The sequence below is a fragment of the Synchiropus splendidus genome, chromosome 7 (assembly GCF_027744825.2).
Source record: "Synchiropus splendidus isolate RoL2022-P1 chromosome 7, RoL_Sspl_1.0, whole genome shotgun sequence".
In the NCBI taxonomy this organism is placed as follows: Eukaryota; Metazoa; Chordata; class Actinopteri; order Syngnathiformes; family Callionymidae; genus Synchiropus; species Synchiropus splendidus.
Genome location: NC_071340.1, coordinates 20,062,368 through 20,083,186, shown reverse-complemented (window position 1 = coordinate 20,083,186; position 20,819 = coordinate 20,062,368). Strand labels below are relative to the sequence as shown.

Sequence of the window (20,819 nt, the reverse complement as noted above, 5' to 3'; positions counted from 1 at the left end):
GCACCATTATTACTGTTCCAAAAATACATTTTCTTCATCTCACACACACATTGGACTGGTTGTGATGTTGTAAACATAGCACATCAGGTCCCACAAATGTAGATGAGATTAATACTGTGGGAACATCAAAAACACGTTCATTCAACAAGGGTGGCTAAAAGAAAGTTTGTTTGATGTCAGTTTAATATTGAACATCAATAGCATGAAATCCCTTACACAAAAGTTGAACTGCAACAAACCATATTGTCTTGTAAATCAGAATACTGGAGTTTGAAAAACAAAAATATGCTGTCCCTCACTGTTGTGGACAACAGGACAGGATGTTACAAAAGCCAATGACTCCATGTTTAACAAGAACATTTGGTATAGGATTTGCTTGTCACATTATATTGACCTTTCTTATTCCTTTATTTAAATCAACATAATGGGAATATCACAGTTGACTGATTCATTGTGGCTACACATATATTTCCACCGTTCTTGAACAACAACTAGATTTTTTTTCCTTTTTTTTACGATAAGAATATAAAAAAAAAAACAAGCAAGCAACAATGCATCTGCATGAGGCCTGTTCGGTCTCGCAGGCTCACTTCTTTCTTCCTCCTCTCTCCTTCAGAGCCAAGTGGATCACTGAACCGTTGTTCATGTTGTAATACGCAAGCGAATTGGAGTCTTTGATGAAGATACCCTGAAAAAAAAAGTGTAATCATCATGAAGTACATTTGCTTTTCATTAACCCTCAGTATGTCAACTGATGTATTTACCTCGTACTGCAACTTCTGTTTCCCCGCTGGCATCCCAGTAGCCTCATGGATCTTGACTTTGATGACAGACACCTATTGAGACAATTGGTCCGTGAGACACACCCAGAGACTGACGACAAAGCAACTACACAAGTAGCTGAACTACCTGGTCTGTGAGTGGGACGGTGAAGTTCAGCACTTGGCCGGTCAGCTTCCATTCAGACTTATCCTGCATGTTGGGGACCTGCACCTTAACTGCCACTGGACCCTGGAACAACAGGATGAACAGACATTTTTGATTAGAAAATTGACTCATGACAGCAGCAACCCATAAAAGTTCATGGTCAAAAACAGTGAGAGGGTTCGAGTCCAACCACTAAAGTGTCACTCATGTCTAAAGCAATACGTCCGTGGTGATGGCGGCTCCTATGTACTCAGAGACGCCTCATGTTTATATGCTATTGAAGAGATGGTTGTAATGTTCTCGGCCAGTGACTTAACACTGACTTTGGAGAAGTCTGACAAACCTTGTTTCTACGAAGGAACTCCTCCTCAGGAATGAGGTTTTCCTCTGTTTTCATCTTCTTGCTCATCGGCTCGTCATCATGAAGTGAGGCTGGATGGGGTGGAGGCATGGGGGCACTGGGAGGTTGTGGAACTGGAGGAGCTGGGACAAACGCTACAAGAAGACGAGCAGGATTTTAAGTAAAGGCATCTTGGGGACAAGTGTTTGGAGAGCTGTCATATTACCGGCTGGAACCACCATGGGAGGAGGTCTGGGGGCCATGAGATGCGGTGCGGGTGGCATGGGAACCACATTGATGCGAGGAGCGGGAATCATGGGAGGCATTGGCGCTAAAACCTGTCCTGGAGCAAGACGCACCACTGGAGCCACTGATGGCCTCGGAATGACAGGCACGGCAGAGAGAAGAGTAGTGCGCACTGGCGCCACCTATCAAGACAACTGAGGCGTTGAAGAAGAAGAAAAACAATCACGGTCCCTATTTTTCAAAGAGAAACTCACAGAAACAGGCGGGCGAGAGATCGCAGGAATTGGTGGGGCTGGTTTGGGCATACTGGGCGAAGACGACGGTATCGCAGATGGGTGATGCATTTCATTCGGCTTGCTCGGGCCAATTTTCTCCTTGTTGTCGTCCTCTCCGACCAGGCCTTTAGCCTTGTGAATGGCTTCGATCTGCTCTTGGAGGGTGATGTTGGCTTGAGCTGCCTGCTGGGTGCGAGCCATGCTTCCTGAGTGGCCATCCCAGGTCACCTACAACAACAGGAGAACAGCACATTTAGCGCACAAACACGTCTAGGCGAATCTTTTCTAAAGTTCCCAACACAAACCTTCTCCTCAGGCTTCTGGATTTCTTCTTCTCCGATCTTCTTACCGATGGCTGTCTCTTCAACACCGAAGATATCAGTACGCCTCTCAGCCAGCTGCTTCAAGCTGCTCTCGATATCCAGGCCAGGAGCGTACACCTCATCTTCAGTCTGCCTGTCTCTGATGCTCCGGTCTCTCTGCTCCAGCCAGCGAGGATCCAGCAGACCGATACGCATGTGCTCCTGCATCTTACTGGCCAGGATCCTCTCACCCGTGATGGGTGAGATGAGATATTCATCTGTAGCTATGACTGTTGGCTGAGGTTTGGAAGCTGGTGATAAAACAACACAATATTAAAGTCACTCATTTTCAGAAGCTGTGTCATGGTTAGTGTCAGAGTGGGCAGAGGCCAGCTACCTTTGGGATCATAGTCTTTACGGATGATGACCTGGTCAGGAGTCGGGGGCAGTGGAGGCGGCATTGGGTTCTCAGGTGGCAATGGTACCTTCATGACGTCGTCCTCATTATCGGATCCCTGGAAGAACAGGATATTATTACTGTCTGTTTTTTATTGGTGATTTTGTATCAGTTTGGCAGAATAGCTCCACTGCAGCAATACTAAAATTGTCAGTGTCAAATAAAAAAATAAAAAAAAAACATTCAAAATTTTTAAAAACACATTTTTTAAACAAAGCAATTACAATTCCTTCATATTGTTTTGCTCTCTTTGACTCACCTCATCCATATCCTGAAGCTGAGTGTCTTGATCAGGTTGTGACAGCATGCCAATGTTTCTGCTCTCACGCTCATCTTCCTCATCTTCGCTTTCAACCTCCATCTCAACCTCCTCGCTCTCGCCATACTTCTCGTAGCGCTCCTGGATGAGGATGCGAGCGCCGAGCTCCTCTGGGGTGGTTGGTGGTGGGAAGTGACCTGGAAGACAGACAAACGTTACTTGACATATCTCTTCATATCATTTTCTCAGTGAGATGATTTAAAATCCATTACCTTGCTCATTGGGTTGGAAGTCCACTGTCTCTACCACCACAAAGTCATGCCAGTCAATTTGAGCGTACGCCACTCTTTCCTTCTCCCGCTCCTCTTCCTCCTTCTTTCGCTCTCGCTCCTGATACTTGGCCCACTCGACACGGTACCTCACCTGGAGATAAGCACTCAAATTATTTATACTGAATATGATCTGAAGACATGAATAAAGGCGCAGAAGTCTCAGACATTACCTGGTCCATGACTTCTTTTGGATTCTCGGCCTCTCGTTTCATCTTAGCCAGCAGGCTTTTGGGAGGAATTAGAATCTGCAAGTTTGAAGAATAATGAAAAGATTAATCATGAACCAAAAACTCTTCATTCTGACCAGTAAAAAAAAACACATTACAGACCTAAAGAGGCAAAGATTTTTTTTTGGTTGAGCGTGTTGTATCGTCTTAGCTTGTTTTAGTTTAACCAACAATGACATCATGCTAAACATAAGGCATCTATATACGTGAACCACAGACAATCATGGAGTCCATTACTCACTTTGGTATACTGCTCCACCAGTTTGGTGAAGTAGTTAAAAAGGCTGTGCTGTGGTCGCAGGAAATCAAATTGGTAGTTCCTCTGTTCCCTCTGCATTAGCTGAGTGAGGAACTGACGTCCGTTGCGGGCAACAAACTGGGCGGTCAACTTGACTACATCCAGGTCAAATGCAGAGATTGACGGAGGGTCGGCTATGAACTCGAAATCAGGAGGAGGTTCTTTTGGGATCACAATCTCCTGAATGACCTGTGACTGCACCTGTACATTCACAGAAATAAAGAAAATGCCATCAACACAGACATATAAATAGCGAAATTCAATATTTAAAATATCAAATTAGGCCTACCTTCTGAGGCAGCTGCTGCTGTTGCATCGTCTGTTGCATAACTTTAGGCACCGCTGCAGATGGCTCCTGAGCCTTTCCTTCCTTAAATTCATTGACCTTATGTCGGTAGTAGGCATGGTATGGATCGTTGGGGTTGAGGAAATTAAACTTTGGATTGTTGATCTCATTCTGTCTGATTCTTGCTTCAAATTCAGGCCCGTTCCTGGAAACAAAGCATTAGAATGGCACTCAAAGACGTACTCAATTGAGTACAAAACACTCACAAACACAAGTAACTCACCTGGCAACAAAGCTGGCTGTCTTGTCAACAATGTTTCGGACTTCAGGAGGAGGGTAAATGATACCCACGATCGGTTTAGTGGCAGGCGTTTCTTCTGCATCATTCTGTTTTAGAGTTCAGAAGCATTAAAATGATTTAAACAATCCCAGACATGAAAATCTTTATTATCGTAGTACATTATTAAATTAAGCTGAAAACCAACTACAGTGGTGCCTCGGTTTTCGTCTCGGAATTGGACCCACGATGCGCTTTGTTATTGTGTATAACGCAGCCTCTGTATGCAGACGTGTCCCGTTAGCTCCATTTACTGACTGTTTTTTCTTCATATTGAGGTGTAAAACCTTTCCTGTCTCCGCACTGGACCGTGGTCGAGTGTCACAGGGGAGGTGCTCGCTCTCACTCCAGGGTTTGATGTCCTGTTGTGGGCTGGAGCTGGGACAGGGATGAGGCGAGTCTCGGACAGAGCGTTACTTGCTTTATGACATTGTCACAGCCAAACTGCACAGAAGCGCACATTCAGAGCTGGACACGCACCGGGCACCTCTTCACTTCTGTCACTCACTCGGCAACCCCTCCCACATGCAGCGGCCACACACATAGATGAACAGCTCTACACTCTACATTCACTCCTACAAAAGCCTATTTTAAGGCTTGGAACGCATTCTTTCTTTTTCCATTCATTGTAATGGGAAAAATCAATTCAGATTTCGAACAAATCGCTTCTCGAATGGCCGTCTGGAACGGATTGTGGCCGAGTACCGAGGTACCACTGTATTTGAAAAGAGATCTTTAGTAGAAATCTCTGTCCGCAGTAAAACAAGACACAGATGTGTAAATGCAAAAGTAATTCTGACAATTTTATCAATAATTAATTGATCGTCACTGATATATTTAACCAACATGATTACATTTTTCGTATTTTAGCCAAAATACATATTAATAAAGGTTAAATAAGTTATAATAAAAAAAGGAGATACATAAAAGTGAAATGACTAATGACAAGATCATTACAGTGTAACATAAGAGGATATAGGTGACTTGGCCTCTTAAATACGGTGCATTCCAGTGTGTGTATAAACCGCACCAACGTGCTTCTCTATATCATTTTACGTGATTCGGTCGTTTATACAATGACGTTGGACATTAAAACGAGTCGTGGCGTTGAAGTTAGCCGACAAGCTTAAGTCATTACTTTATTATGGTGTTATCTTTGATCAGTCTTCCACACAATTGACCAATTGCATGAATGAAAGCTGCATGATAAAAGAACAAGCGCTGAACTCCAGTAAGCGCCAGCGAATAGCTATGTAGCTTAGCTAAGTTACCTTGTTGTTGGGCTCCGGCTGGATGATCTGAACAGGCCCCGGTGGCATGGTGGCGTCTTTCGATCAGTTGGAAGCGCTCTAAAAGCGATTATGGCCGATAAAATACCGTTAATTTATTTTCACCTACCCCACGAACAACACATTGCTATGCTGAGTGAAAAAAAAAACCGAAAATCTTTGAGGACTTACCGCGTCGTGCTTACGTTGACCCCGGTTCAATGGAAGCCAACTACTTCCGGGACACCCTCGCAATGCATTGTGGAACATGGTGTACTCTATTTCCTCAACGTTGTCAAGGAGACGACGCGGCAACAAGTGACATCTGACAGTCGTCTCATTTTAGACTGCAGTGAATCCATTATCAGGGTGAAATGACGCAGTTTTTGGGGCGCCAGGATTGTATGGACAGCCTGCGGAGAGACCTCGTCGATCTCCAAGGTGCGATTGTGGACGTGTTTTCGAAAACCGGTCCGGTCCAATGTCCCTCCTGGAAGTTCCCGGACAAGCTTTCATGCAACCTGGACATGGTGTCTCTCCTGGATCAATACGACCATGTGGAGGGGGAAGATGCCTTCAACCAGCACGCCCACATTGTTCTGCTGGAGCTGGTTATCGACAGGTAGCACGGAACTCATGACAAAGGCACAATGTGAGGAGGTTGATTATTATATTTTATATCTTCTTAAGGTTATTACTTCTTCTGCAAAGCTTTGACTCGTATGTTGAGGCACCTGGAAGCAGCAAGCAGAAAAGATCCACCCAGCAGAAAGGATGCATTTCCATTGGACTCGTTGTCATCAAGTACTGGAGTCATTTAGTTGAATTTACCAACAATAAGGTAAGAATATTGTGTACGATAAAGCTTACTGGCAACATTGTATATTTGTAAATTATTTTGCATATGTTTGAGTGGTGATGCTGTGAACCAAACTGCCATTCTATTGATGTTATATTTGTTATCAATGAAGATAACAAATCCAACAAACATTCTGTTTTTTGGTCGTCGCTAGATTCTGAAGAAGCCAAACTGTGTTTCACTCAAATAGAAAACTACATCTTAACTGTATAATCTGTTGAGGTCAAGACTTCTGTGAACCATTTAGAAACATTTGAGGGACATTATTTAAACAGCTTCTTTTGTTTTATCATTTCTACTTTCCCCTTTCCAAAGATGATGAGCCCAGAAACAGGCCCATCCAACGTCACTGAAGCCATCCCAAACTCCTGCAACCTGTCACCGAGCCTCGCCGACCCCGTTGAAAGTCACCCGTGTTCCACTGATGTTGTGAGCCACAGTGCCAGCTGCCAGACAGGAGAGCTACCCTGCGACGCCTGCAATGAAGTGCAGTCCGTTCTGAGACAGACGGGCGCAGCACTGGTCGGACTGTTTACGGCTGAAGGTTTGCCTTCGTCCATGCAGTCTCTTCTCGCTGCCTCAGAGGACCATCTTGAACCGGGTCAGATGACTGATGTTGATGTGGCACAGTGGGCCAGTGAGCAGCTCAGAGACCTGCGGCGCTTGGGCAAACACATAAGAGAAGTGAGGGAGACAGTTCAGCCTCTGAAAAAACAACTGACTGCAGCAGAGGAAGAGCGGGAGAAACTCAGATTAGAGAGCGAGAGTGCGATAAAGCAACTGGAGACAGAAGTGAAGAAGTATAGCGCCACTGTTACAAAACTGGAAAAGACACAGACGTTGATGAAAGACAAGGAAGAAAAGCTGCTCGAGGAGCAAAAGCAGCTTCTAACAGGTAACAATGCTTCTTTCTGTTTTCATTTGAGCCAAAGGGAATCAACCTTCTGTCTGTCTTTATCTTTCCTTGCATCATAGGCCACAGCTGGTGTTCCTCAGGGCTCAGTCCTGGCAAAATTCATACATTCATTATCACAACTGCGCTGCTTATTACTGTGACTACATGATAATCCCAAGACACGTGGCAGCTAGGATGATAACAACAACAACAAACATGGAGGAATCCCTGAACAAAAGCAAACAAAAGTAATGCTTTTGTTCAGGGATGTTTTTTGCAACGCAATATCCAGGGTTTCCACTACTCTGAATGTACTTGAAATTCTAATACAAATATTTCCAAGACATTAAAAGAGCTTTAGTTTAAATAAGGTTTTATAAAAAACTTGAATGTTGCCACCATCATGATTTATTGTGCCATTGTCAAACTGATGCAAAATAAACAATATTTTGTTGTTTAAATGCATGTATGGGTCCATCATTTGATTCAGCAATAAACAACATTCTTTCAAATTAAACAATGTGGCTTCTTGTGGCAAATATTCTTATACGATTAAACTGCGATTAATTGAGATTAATTAATCCCAAATGAACTAGATTTTTTTAATCGAATCTCACCCCTAATAAAAATACATCACCACAACAACTGGAGTAATAGGTGCTACATTAGCTCAGATCAAGTCATGCTTTAACATTAGCATCTGCAGCGTGATTAATAAATATACTACGATTAATTGAGATTAATTAATCGCAAATTCTCGAATTAATTAATGATTTTTTTAAATCGAGTTCCACCCCTAAAATAAACAAAACACCATGCTGCTCTCTCCACCTTCCTCATCACTTATACTCATGTATCAACAGAGTTATTCTCTCTGAAGGAAAGCAACTCAACACTGGAAGAAAAGCTGACTTTGGAACAGCAGTCATTACAAGCGCATCGTAAGTTTGGATGTGTGATTTGACTGGTTGATACTCGTTGGTTCTGTTCATCACTGGAACTATATTCATCAGAGGCAGAGCAGGCCTCTCTGCTGGAGAAAGTGAGGACGCTGCAGATGGAAGAAGACTTGTGTGGCAAACTACAGAAGAGAGTCGTGAAACTTGAGCGTCAACTCTCGGAACAGCAGCTGCTTTATGAGAAGGAAAAGGCCAAATACCAAAGTGCGTGCCGTCAACAAGAGGTGATTCTTTGTTATGATTCTTTCTATCAAAGCTGTAACAAATGATTTAGTGTATATTATTTAATATTTCCAGGACATTTTATTGAGAGATAGATAGTCAGATAAATACAGATCGTATTACCTCTTGGGGAAGTTTAAAAAACGGGTTTATTTTATATTAAACTGCAGATATATCGCATTCATAAGTGATGTTTAATATTTATCATGAATACACATCTTCAAAGTCTAAACAGGAAGTTGAAATGACATTTTTAAAATGCTGATGTCTTATATGAAACGTGTTTCAGTCGATGCAGGTGAAGCAGAAGTCTCTTCTGGAGCGTGTGGACACTTTGGATGTGGAGTGTGAGGAGCTGCACAGACAGTTGGGACTGAAGGAAGAGGCTGAGTTGGACCTCTACTCTCAGCTGCAGGAGATGTCGCGAGAAAAAGAACACGTGCTGACGCAGCTCACACCTCAGAAGGTATTTTCAGACACTCTCACTCAGATCAGATATGGGATTGTTAAGTCTGTTGTTGACTTCCTAGGAACTCTGTGTGTATCTGGAGAGGGATAAGAGAAGACTGGAGTCAGATGTTGGTGATTTGAAGAGGAGTGTGGATGATCTGCAGGAACTTGTTCAGTCGCTGAAAGAGAGAGAGAGGCTTCTGGTGGCTTTTCCTGAGCTCAGTCCACTGACTTTGGTCCAACCACAGAGTGAGCGACAGCTGAATCATGACACAGTTCATCAGTAGTAATGTGCTCAGGACTGACCAGAGGTGGCGGTATGCACGCTGTTCTAGTGATGTGATGTGATATTGTGGTCACAAGGTACAGGAAATGTGCTTTTGGATATGGAGCAGCAGTTCCAGGCAAATTCCATTCGGATCAAAGTTCTGGAGCGAGAGAACGCGTCACTTCATACGAGTCTGGTCAAACTGAAGGAAAGAGCCCAAGGTGATGAAGTGGAGGTAGGACTCATTTATTCACCTAAAAACATGTGTTATTGAATTTGGTTAATGGTTTTTTTTTCACTTGTAAATCAGGACACATCTCATCCATTGTCATCCGGCACATCACCAGGGCACAGCCACGTGTTGGCGTCACGCACCAGTTCAGCGTAAGTATGCTGATATATTCTGTCCTGAAGAAGGTGGGAAGCCATGTTAAGGCTTTACTGCAGGAGGTGTGCTCTCTTGGTGAGGAAGTTAAAACCATGACCTTCAGGAAGATGGCTCGAAGCAGGGCGCACTGAGGAAGTTGTGCTTTCATTTATTCAGTCAGGTGTAGAGAGGAAGGTGATCAGGTGATGGGGTTCTCCAGAAGCTTTGAAGGGTTACTTTTGAAATGATCCAAGCAGCTTTAGAAAGGTAGCTGGAGGTATTGTTCTATGGTCTGAGATGCTTTTACCTGCTCCCTCAGACAGAGTGGCAGTGAAGCCATATCCGCTGACCTGGAGATCTGCAGGTGGTCTGAGTCTCCTACACCCACCGTTTCTCCGCCATCTGTGAAGCTCCACCTTCAAACCCTGGAGCTCAAACCCGACGCCACGAAGGCTTCAGCCAGAAAACACAGAACTTCCCACTCGGCTCCATCCAGAGTCTACAGACTGAGAAGAAAGTGAACCACAGAGAGTGAAATGCAGAAGTGAGACTGACTGAGTCACTATGTGTCTGATCCAAATGGAATCAGAATAATTGTGAAAAGACTTGATTCTGAAAGGCTGTAAATGTGTTGACTGAACAGTGAAGGTTGCTTTGATCTCGCAGCTTTGGCAACATCCAGTAATGTCACCGAGCTGCAAAATAAGATCTGTGAGCCTCAAGTGGAGCCTCACATCAGGGTACGTGCACTGCCAAGAAAAGCCATACGTGGAATTAGAGAGGTGACAACAATATTCTCCATCGCATTTCACCAGGATTCGACGTCATGAGTGTGTCACTGCTGCTTAGTAACAAGCCAATTTCTAGTCTTTCCATGTGAATTAACACCTGATTCAGGATTTCCAAGAAGGAGCTGTGACCCCCAGGTTAATCTGTAAAGCAGATCAGACTTATAGTTGTCCCTTCATCCGTGTCATTTAATTTCATGCCATTTCAGACATTGTGAGCACGACCCCCTTTTTTCTCAACCACACACACAGTAATATCAGCCACACACACCCTGTGATATCAATGTTAGCACACTGCATAAAAAAAAACCCTGTAAATGCTGCTGAAAACATTTATTTTTTTGTACATTTTGCGATCGATACAGACGTATAATACAACAGAACGATCAAGATTGTAATGTGCAAGGTAAGAGGTAAGAAACAAGCTGATATCATAAATCTGTGCTTCGACAAGACAGCAGTAGAAGTGACAAAAAAAAGGTCTTACAAAAGCACGACGGCAACAATACCCGGCCTCCACATCAAAAGCAGAAGAATGACACATTTAAAATAGTGCGCAAAGTTGCACAAAACATGTGACAACTCTACATTCTCTCAAGTGTGTTTATTTGGTTTGTTAAATAATTGTTATATAAGAACAGTGAAATAAAGTGGAACTGATAAACCGTTTGGTCAGTTTGCTGATTTAAAATGTTTAAGGCCATTGGTTTCATTTGTAACATGCAATATAGAATAAATCTGATATGTTTCGGAGAGCAAAACATCTGATAAGTGGGACGGCCTTGCGGCAGCTGTGGGAGCCCCTCCGTATATTCCGCTCTCTAATCCAGGTCGAACTACAGGCTGCTGCAAATCTGTCGGGATTAGAAGCATCGGGAGTGAGACAAAGCAACAGCCCAGATTTGAAAATACCTCAGTTCAATAGATTTGTGCCTTTTATATCCAGAAGGTACCACAGAGTCGTCATATGATAAGATAAAAGAGTAAGAAATGTGCTTTGCTATTTTAATCCCTTGTTGTATGAGGGGAGACTTGTGTGAGAAATATCAAAATATATAGGGTTTAGGTAGTTTGGAGAAGCTTCCACTGCATATGTACTGCACCTACAGTAGGCCTGTCACGATAACAAGTCAATTAATCGGACAATAATAAAACAATGAACTGTCATTTTGCTGGCCTCGATTAACACAATGCGCATGTTTGCTTGTTTGATTTCCTTGTCTCCCGTCTCTTACTGCTGCCTATCTTTGCTCGCTGACAGGAGGGCTCATACTGCATCGGTTTTTAGATGCATCTTCAGGCGCATTTGTAAACTTCAGTTTAATTGTTATAATTAGTTTATAATATTAAAAGTAATTTAAAATACAGTGTGCTAATAATAGTAAGAGCACTTGTACTAAATGAAGGTTTGTATTTAAAGAGTGTGCTTGAGGTATTATTGACACACTGCCATTACATTAGTGGTTACGGTTTAAAAATATTGCAATAATATCATTTTTCAGCAATAATTTGTGGGACAATTAATCGAGCAGCAAAATGTGCAATCGTGACAGGCCTCGTGTGTTGATGCTCTAAATCTGGGTTGTTGCGCAACACAATCACTACAATTCCCACAATGCAGCAGTAAACTTTTCAAGCGCCTAAGCGTCAGAGAGCTGTATGCTTCAGAGAAAGTGTTCATCCTGTTTTGTTTGGGACTATATTCCTGGTTTTAGTCTCTATTTAAATGACAAACGTTGCTGTTTTAATTACATTTTAAAATGAATAATGCCCCAATATGAATCACAGGAATGTTTACTTAATGAAATGAAAGGAGCATTAATGTAATAAAATAATATTTATTGTATTAAAAAGTGGAATTGTAGCCTAAGACTCTGGGCTGGGCAGTAAGTACGAAAACACAAGGTTAACGTCATCGGAGTCTTGCTTCTCCTGAGACTTAAAGGGACAACGCTTGTCACTTTAAATTCTGCTTGAGTTTCAGAAAAATAACAGGTGCTTACATATCCAATTTCTTCCACTGAGTGTAACTGAATGGACACAACGAAAGCACCGTACACAGTAAACACGTGGCAAGGTTGCGAGAAAGAGCTGGTCTTTTGAGGATGTAACTCACTGAAGAGGTGTAAAGTGGTAATAAAGCTCTCTATAGAACATTCGAGTATTACATGATAGAGACAGATATGCTTCACAAAGAGACGGCGTGCAGACCCGCCTGTGGTCAGTCACACACCAGCCAGAGTGAGAGAGTAATAGTGGAGAGTCCGGGAGAGACGCTGATGATGGTGGTGGAGCGCTCGCATCATCTGGTCCCGTTGTCGGATGCCGGTGCTGTGGAGGGGTTAACGTCAGGCAGTGAGGGGTCCACCTGACCCTCAGGCTGGACGGACTGGACCGTCTCCACCAGGCTACCACTGGGCAACACGACATAGCGAGCAGCCATGTCTTGGGGTTGCAGTTCTCGCAGGCCTTCCTTACTATGCCACATTCCGTAGCCGAAATACACAACCAGGCCTGAGAAGAAGACACAACAGTCATCTCTTATAAAAGAGAAAGGCAGGAACCTATGCAAGCTGAAGGAGTGTCATGGTACTTAAAGAATATATATTTTTTAACTTTTAACTTTTCTGTACTTTTCACTTAACTTTTTAACTTTTTTAGTTTAGTTAACTTGTGGAATACTACTTGAATGTAAGTATGTAACGGAGGAAAACGATAAAATGATTTAAAAAAAGAACATGAATATTGTTACATCCAGCAAGGTGTTAATGTTTTCATTGGATTTGGTTTGTTTGTCTGTCAGTTTATTGGCCTGTGCTCAAAGTAACTTGAAAAGTTATGGAAGAAATTTTCATGAAATATGTGGGAGTGATCGCAATCCAGAATTTTTTTTTTTCATGTCAACAACTATTGGCTTCTCTGTCACAATAAACACCTTCCTTTTCATGAACCATGTTCCAGCGAGTTTTCAGCCCGACACAGAAAATATGTTCACTCCTCGAGCTCTTTACTGGCTTACACAAGGAGATTTTAGCTGAAGAATAATTATCATAATTTTCTTCCGGCATGATGGCAAGCCTTCCTGGAACCCACAGCTGAGCTATTTGGCTAGGAAAGCACGCACCACCAGTTTGGCCGGGCAGAGCGGAGCCGTTGCTTCCTCTACGCAATTAAAATACTTGATTGTTTTGGAAATCAGAGGTGCCAGCTGTCGATTCTTGGGTGTGGTTCCCTCAAATTTCCTGTCGTGAAATAACTAACATTATATGTTCTCTTTTCGAATGTAACATTGCGCCACCAAAGGAAGTGGAGTTGTGTTATATATGCTGTCCAGGAATGAGCTGCAGGATTTCACTTGGATTACTAAACCTGCATAGTGTGACCTCTCCACCACACGCGGCCCTTCGACTGTATGAATGCACCCTCCTGCAGTAAACCAGATCTCGTAAAAATGTGACTTTGCTTTTTTTGGTTCATTATGACAGCAACTCAGACATCACTTCCTTGTTATATGTAATTTTTCTTTTTTCATTTGACTGTTTTGTATTTAATATACATTATGGCTGTATATTCGGTCACCGATGGTGATCGGCAAATGCCTCTACGCTAGCCACCAGTATCTAAAACTTTTGAAAACGTCTGGAGTGGAAACTTTCATAAATGCCGTGCTCTCTGTCTCGAAGTCCCGCTACAAGCGGCCAGTATGTAAATATATCACGGACGTAGCAAAGTCTCAAGAGACTCACCAAACAGTGACATCTAACATCAAATTAAATGTTGTTCAGTTTTGACAGAATAGTTGCTGCATTGTGGAAGTTTTTTCCCCCTATTTTTTGCCTTCTTGAAGAGGTGTATTAAAACTGTCAAACTGAATTAAAATGATTTAATGGATCATGTTTTCACATCATGTACACAGAAGGTCTCCTTTTGATTACAAATTCATTGCCAATCCATGTGATCCGTATCAGTGATCGGCACTGTGGATGGTGATCGGCAGCAAAAACCCTGATCAGAACATCCCTAATATACATCTTAAAATGTACGGTACACAACCACGCCAGCCCCGAGTTTTCTCATCATAATAACATTTTCTCATTCCCTTTGTCTCGGCGGCCCCTCGGCACAGTCACAGTACAGTACATAATGTGGCCCCTGAGGAAATATACCGCTGGTCTAAACTGTCTGAGGGCTCTTACTATGACTCCTAAGTGGCTGACTAGAGAATTGATTTTCAACAACAATCGTCCAAATGAAATGAAGACATGCTAAGAATCATGGGCAGGACTTGATCCTCTTAGTGAAGAAGAGGAACCTACGGAGGGGAGACATTCCCAGAGACCCTCAGGGTGAGCTATTCCACGAGCGAGCATCTTGTTAACATGCTGAGAGCTGACAGTGGTGTTTAAAGGGCTTATTGGTCCAGCAGTGCCTTAAGCGAATCATGTCGCTCCAGCAATCCTCCTCTCTCAGAGTGGCCTTAGCTCGGCTTACAACCTGACAACTTGATTATGATCACGGTTGATTCATTTATTACAAATGAATCTGAAAAGACCTTCTAAAATAAGAAGCATATTGTGCACATTCTTGGGAGTTTTGAGTCGAATTAACTCCATATAAAACTTTGGTTTCAAGTGCATTGACTTGTGTGAAATAGTCATGAATTTCATGACTGGTATTCAGAACATTTCCCAGCTTCCCAGTTTTTTGTCAGTCTCCTCTAACACATTGTAAACACCCACATGACAAACAATATGATGGCTACATTATTGTAACAAATTTTTAAGTTTTTGTGTCAAATTCATTTTCTTGAAAACCCACAAGTTGTTGGTTTTTCATTTCTGTTGTCAGGGAAGTTGTACATTTTGACTCCCACTATTACAGTCAACATTTGTCTCATCGTGGTTCCAGCATGAGGTTTTAAGAAGCTCCCTCTTCTTCTCTGCACCTCGTCATCTGATGTTAGCATAAACAGTCTTTGTAGATTTGTAATGTATCTATTTTCTTTTCATTAGGTATTTTGCTTCCACAACGAATGAAGCATTATTAAAGAGCATGGAAAATGGCATCAAGGTGGGTTACTCACCTCATTTGGTGCTTTTTATTTATTTTTTTGGCTGTTGTCAGAAAAACTAATAATAGATATAATAATTTTCTGTATGTCTGGCTCAAAAGTTGCAACTCTAAACCATTGTGTTTGTTTTTTATCAGAATTATTTTCCGTTATTAATGTTTACTGCCAATGTTCATTTACATGTACAATGCTGACCCAAATATTGCACACCTTATTTAGCTGTCAAATCTATGTAACCCCTGCTGGTGTTACTGTGACGATGAGAGATGCACAAATGTGAGTGACACATATGTAAAGCTAATTTACCCAGGGATTATAAGAGCTGTAATCCGAAACTTAAAGGTGATAGGATCAATAAAGACAAAAACAGCATGAGATCTGCAAGTGTGTGTTTCTTACCGACAGCGATCCAAACTGCGAAGCGGATCCAGGTTAAATAGCTGAGTTTGAGCATCAGGAACACGTTAATGAGGATGCTGGCAGCTGGGGTCACAGGAACCAGAGGGACCTGAAACAGGCAGCGCTGAGTCAAATCTGACTTCTTTAGTTAAAATGACTGACAAAGTACACGAACAAAAGAAGTTTTCAAGGTGAATTAGGGCATAACACATATGGCAGAGCAAGTTGGGGATAGAATCATAACTGAAATGCTAATAATCTGATCCAGATAGTTGGTTTCAGTGCATGTGTTCTGATTTTACATTAAAAAGGTGAAGCTTTGAATACAGTTTTTAACATATCATGAGAGAACGGAGCACATGGAAAACATATGTTCCCATAGACTTAGGCAGACTGAGTCAGAGAACGTATACAATAGTTCATATAAAAACAACCGTCCTTCCAAAGAGTCAAAATGGACACTGTTCTACTTTGCAAAAACGCTTTTCCATTTCTAGGATTGAATCACAATGTTATCAGTTCTCTGATAGTAACGAAAGACCTATACATCCTTATCGACTCACCTGGAAAGTTTTGGTGTTGGTCTGGGGTTCATGAACCCAAATGAGAGCCAAACTGATAACAAAAGCACTAATGAAAATAACCAACAGCAGTGACAAGCTCCAGACGGGCAGGGCCAGCTGACTGCTCCCAAACACAACAACAGAGCAGAGGGACACGGAGCTGACGAAAACAACCATCACACAGATGGCCACCACCTCGCCTGGCTCAGCGTCTCCCAGCATCCGGCCCAGGTACGGCTCCCATCGAGCCTTGAGCTGCCCGACTCCTCTCCGCTCTTTTGTCTTCTGCCGCTCCACCAGCTGGAGTTTGTCAGAGAATGACTCATACTGCTTCACTTCCTCGCTGTCTCCGTGGATGGACTGGGACTCGGCGTTGGCACCGGAGGACTCTGCCGGGGGGTTGGGAGAAGATGCTGACTTGGAGCTGGTCTTCTCCGGCTGGAAGCGCAGCACGATGACGCTTGCAGCAACAAAGGTGTAGGCCAGCAGAGTCCCGATGGACAGGAACTGCACCAAGGCCTCCAGGTCGAAGATGAGCGCCAGAATTGACATTAGGACTCCAAAAACCAGGATTGCGTTTACAGGAACTTTGGTTAAAGGGTTGACACGAGCAAAAATGGAGAAGAATAGCCCATCCTCTGCCATGGCGTACACGATCCGAGGGAGCGAGAAGAGATTGCACAGCAGCACAGTGTTCATAGCTGAAACACACACATGAGCATAAATGTTAAAATAGAAGTCAACAATTTTTATTGCAATGTAGACACACAAGTATATTTACACTAGTGAAAGAAATATATATCGATATTTATTATTTAAGTCAGTGTTTGTTATGTCATACAAACTTTTTTTTTTTTATCAGACAAACATACTTTGATTTAATAATATCTCAAGGTAAAAATAGACTTCTTTGATGAATAACAGTACTTTGTTTTTAGCAAGCTTGGACATGTAATGTTTGGCTCAGTATCTGCCAAAAACGAATTAATTAAATAAGGCCAGTGCTATCCAAGTGATGTTTGTAGCTCTACTTAACAAAGATAAATACTATGTTGTTACTCTATGATTATGATCTATTTACTATTGGTATTCTGGGCTGCGTCAATATAGTTTAACTATCTGTTTAGATGAGAAAACAAGTAATAAATAAGTACAATATATATTACAACAGAAGACATATGGAACTAATGACAGTATTTCAAGACTGAATATCACATCTTGAAAGACTTCCACTTCAGAGACAAAACATTTCTGCAGGAGATTGATTTCACAAAACTGTAGTTCAAAGGTATAAAAATGTTGACATGTCCAAGTAGATCTGAACTATACAACAGTTGAACACACTAGTCCATGTGGAATCATGTGGAAAGGAAAAATATGTGTCACATGACCACCAGTATAAAAATAAGCATTGTGTGTGCAGCACATTTGTTTGCTGAGGTGGGGAATAATTTTTCTCACAATGTTGTGTTGCTCCACCCTATCCTTCATTCCATAATCAATTTATTTTCCTTACACAGTATATCCCCTCTATTTTCTCCATTAAAAAGTCTTTTTTTGGCCTTGTGTTGGTGCTGTACACAAGTGAATAAAAAACAAACTTTCAAGAGAGAAAATACACAAAGGGCAACAATAAATTACATGAAACATGATAAGACAGTTGACAAAATATAAGCATAAAAGATAAACCCTAGCAATATAATAACTACCAAGATCATCTGTGAGTCTAGATACAGATGTGCTTCAAGATGTGTTTTTAAAAGTGGACAGTGAGTGTTTGCCTGATATGAAGAGGGAGGACATTCCTTAGATAAACCGCAAACCATCTCCCCTCTCAACTTCATTTTCGTTTTTGGGGACTAAACTAGCAGATGGTCAGCTGACCTGAGGGACCAGCAAGGGACATGAGAGTTTAGAAGCTCTGCCATATTTGGTTTGGTGAAGTTAGAAGTTCATCAGCAGACAGTGCCACGAAGTCTGTTGCATTACTACTCAGTGTAGTAGTAGGAAATAATCTCCTACACATGAAACACCCGGGTGGTCGTAATCTTTTGGCTTTCGTGGATCAACAATATGATACTCACCACAGATGGAGCCAACAGCTACAACAATCCCGGCCCAACTGTAACCCCGACGGAAGAAGGCGTCCGACAGAGCAGAGTTGGGGTCCAGCGTGTGCCAGGGAACCATGAGCGTTAGCACGGCGGAGACCAGGATGTAGGCGGTAGCTGCCAGCGCCAGGGCAATGGCCGTGGCAATGGGAACGGCCTTCTGAGGGTTCTTAGCCTCTTCACTAGAAGAAGCGATGACATCAAAACCTACAAACGCGTAGAAACAGGTGGCGGAGCCGGCAAGAATTCCCGACCAACCAAACGGAGCGAACCCCCCTTCTTTCTTGCTCCAGTTGGATGAGTCTGCCAGTATGAACCCAAAGACGAGGATGAAGGTGATGACGCCCATACTGATGAGGGAGAAGATGTGGTTGAGGTAAGAGGACACTTGGACGCCGAAGGAAATGAAGAAGGATGCCACGATCAGAATTCCGGCTGCCAGGAAGTCGGGGTAATGAGCCAGGATCGGAACATCCCAGCGCATGACGTGTGTTTCCGTAAAGTTTTGGATGGCGTGGTTGAAAATGGAGTCCAGGTAGCCGCTCCACGCCCTCGCCACAGCAGCACCACCAATCATGTTCTCCAAGATCACATTCCATCCGATCAGGAAGGCCCAAATCTCCCCCACTGACACATAGGTGAACATGTAGGCAGATCCTGTTTTGGGGATGCGTGCACCAAACTCCGCATAACAAAAGGCCGCCAGCAGTGAAGCAAAGCCTGCGAAGAGGTAGGATATAATGACAGCGGGTCCGGCGATGTCTTTTGCAACTGTTCCTGTCAGGACGTAGAGCCCAGAGCCCACCATCCCACCCACCCCCAGCAAAGTCAGGTCCAGAGTTGACAGGCAGCGTTTCAGTGACGTGGCCATCATGTCATCTTCCAACGTCTTCAGACGATTCAATTTCTGGCAAAAGCGCACAGCTGGCGCGAGGCCTCTGGGGCAGGTTGCCATGGCTACGGATCTTGTTAGGTCGGCGGGGAGGATGTCACTTTTTTTCAGTCACACGGGATCCATTATCTCTCCACTAAGCTGACCTGTAAGACAGTTGACAAATGAAAACGTCAGTCAGGAAAACCAAGAGAGCTTCTGTGGTGTGAGGCGGTGACTCAGGGGATGAATGTGAATCCTACATGTCAAAGACTGACATTTACAGTCTCTGATCACCAGGAGGACACAATACTTAGCAACTCATAAGGTCAGCGTCAATAAAAAGACATCAAATACAGAGTAAAAAAATAAACCCATGAGTGAACACAACATATGGTGTTGCATATAAACTTCATTTCTTTAATGCAGTGCATCTGTTTTAGCTCAAATGTAGTTTGAAATTACGGCCTCAAGTAGACGCCATATTTGTTCAGTTGTTTCCTCAACTTCTAATAAGCTGTGTCAAGACTTCCTTATTTATTATGTCACGTCATTTCACTGAGATGAGGAGGCCACCACATTGGTTTTGCGGTTAGAGCTGCAACTTCACAGCAAGAATCGATGTGTCCGGTGATGCGCTGATAACCATGAAAGAACCAACTTTTCAACCAAAAACTACTCATTATTATCAAGTGGAATTATTCACTGAAACTATTGCACTTTCTTATCTTAATTTTATCCAAAGTATTTTCTTTAATATAATAATATTAATATTTTTTATATTACATTCACATCCATTAAACCTCTTTTTAAAAATAGCATTCTACATTGACTTAATGTCACTATCATCGTATGTTGCATGTAACATCTGGCTATATAAAGCTTACCATATTGTGCCACCACACGGTTCGATCTTTCAACCATGCACTCGCTCGCTCGCTCATCCAGAACAGGATCATGTTACAGCGAAACACACTCCGATATGGAAGCAGACTGTTGACACTCGAACATCCTATTCCTGCCCTCCACCGGCGGCTCTTACGTAACGCTTTATTCCCTATCACTAATAAAACCACGCCTGCCGAGCGCAGCCTTACATTGACATGAATATGACGATGTTGCACACCCTTCAAACGCGATGTAAACGGACACAGCGCGCGAGCGACTATTGAATAATTGATATCAAGATGGAGACGGTGAGGGTCGTTAATACGTGAGGTGTTCGCCGCCTTCATCACTCAAACCAAGGTGAGTCGCGGGGAGATAAAACTAACGTGTTGATTTAAACGTACCTTCGGCGTGACATATGTCGTCCCCAGTGTTGTTGGTCCTGCAGCGGCCGGTGCGCATCGCCTGGTGATGATGGAGCAGAAGCTGCGTCGTGGACGAAAGCGACGGACTCCGGAGCCGAGCAGCTTCTTAAAGCGACAGTAGCACTGCAG

The 20,819-nt window shown here is 42.9% G+C and overlaps 3 protein-coding genes across 9 annotated transcripts; 1 reads left to right on the top strand and 2 right to left on the bottom strand.

The window, feature by feature from the left end:
- Positions 1 to 180: 180 nt before the first annotated feature.
- On the bottom strand, positions 181 to 5,825 carry sf3a1 (splicing factor 3a, subunit 1). 2 transcript variants are annotated; one of them, XM_053869607.1, is made up of 16 exons: positions 5,747 to 5,825; positions 5,558 to 5,635; positions 4,233 to 4,336; positions 3,953 to 4,154; positions 3,607 to 3,864; positions 3,309 to 3,383; positions 3,079 to 3,229; positions 2,807 to 3,003; positions 2,488 to 2,605; positions 2,094 to 2,401; positions 1,768 to 2,016; positions 1,494 to 1,695; positions 1,271 to 1,422; positions 910 to 1,011; positions 765 to 836; positions 181 to 688 (listed from the first exon to the last, which is right to left on the bottom strand). In XM_053869607.1, exons 2-16 carry the CDS (start codon positions 5,603 to 5,605, stop codon positions 587 to 589), a joined length of 2,340 nt encoding a protein of 779 aa, XP_053725582.1. In that variant the 5' UTR covers positions 5,606 to 5,635; positions 5,747 to 5,825; the 3' UTR covers positions 181 to 586. The 2 variants fall into 2 exon arrangements, with proteins under 2 accessions (XP_053725582.1, XP_053725583.1); XM_053869608.1 differs by lacking the exon at positions 5,747 to 5,825 and having other exon boundaries at positions 5,558 to 5,740.
- On the top strand, positions 5,513 to 11,010 carry ccdc157 (coiled-coil domain containing 157). Of its 5 annotated transcripts, XM_053869612.1 has the most exons (11): positions 5,516 to 6,176; positions 6,245 to 6,395; positions 6,729 to 7,308; positions 8,172 to 8,249; positions 8,322 to 8,491; positions 8,779 to 8,955; positions 9,020 to 9,188; positions 9,303 to 9,442; positions 9,518 to 9,591; positions 9,894 to 10,118; positions 10,241 to 11,010. In XM_053869612.1, the coding sequence occupies exons 1-10, from the start codon at positions 5,929 to 5,931 to the stop codon at positions 10,093 to 10,095; spliced, it is 1,989 nt and encodes a 662-aa protein (XP_053725587.1). In that variant the 5' UTR covers positions 5,516 to 5,928; the 3' UTR covers positions 10,096 to 10,118; positions 10,241 to 11,010. The 5 variants fall into 5 exon arrangements, 4 of the variants coding, with proteins under 4 accessions (XP_053725589.1, XP_053725588.1, XP_053725587.1 ...); XM_053869613.1 differs by having other exon boundaries at positions 5,515 to 6,176; positions 9,898 to 11,010; XM_053869611.1 differs by having other exon boundaries at positions 5,517 to 6,176; positions 9,894 to 11,010.
- On the bottom strand, positions 10,691 to 20,797 carry slc7a4 (solute carrier family 7 member 4). 2 transcript variants are annotated; one of them, XM_053869609.1, is made up of 5 exons: positions 20,670 to 20,797; positions 18,480 to 19,544; positions 16,396 to 17,096; positions 15,833 to 15,941; positions 10,691 to 12,876 (listed from the first exon to the last, which is right to left on the bottom strand). In XM_053869609.1, the coding sequence occupies exons 2-5, from the start codon at positions 19,459 to 19,461 to the stop codon at positions 12,665 to 12,667; spliced, it is 2,004 nt and encodes a 667-aa protein (XP_053725584.1). In that variant the 5' UTR covers positions 19,462 to 19,544; positions 20,670 to 20,797; the 3' UTR covers positions 10,691 to 12,664. The 2 variants fall into 2 exon arrangements, with proteins under 2 accessions (XP_053725584.1, XP_053725585.1); XM_053869610.1 differs by lacking the exon at positions 20,670 to 20,797 and adding an exon at positions 20,265 to 20,509.
- Between the last annotated feature and the right edge of the window lie 22 nt (positions 20,798 to 20,819).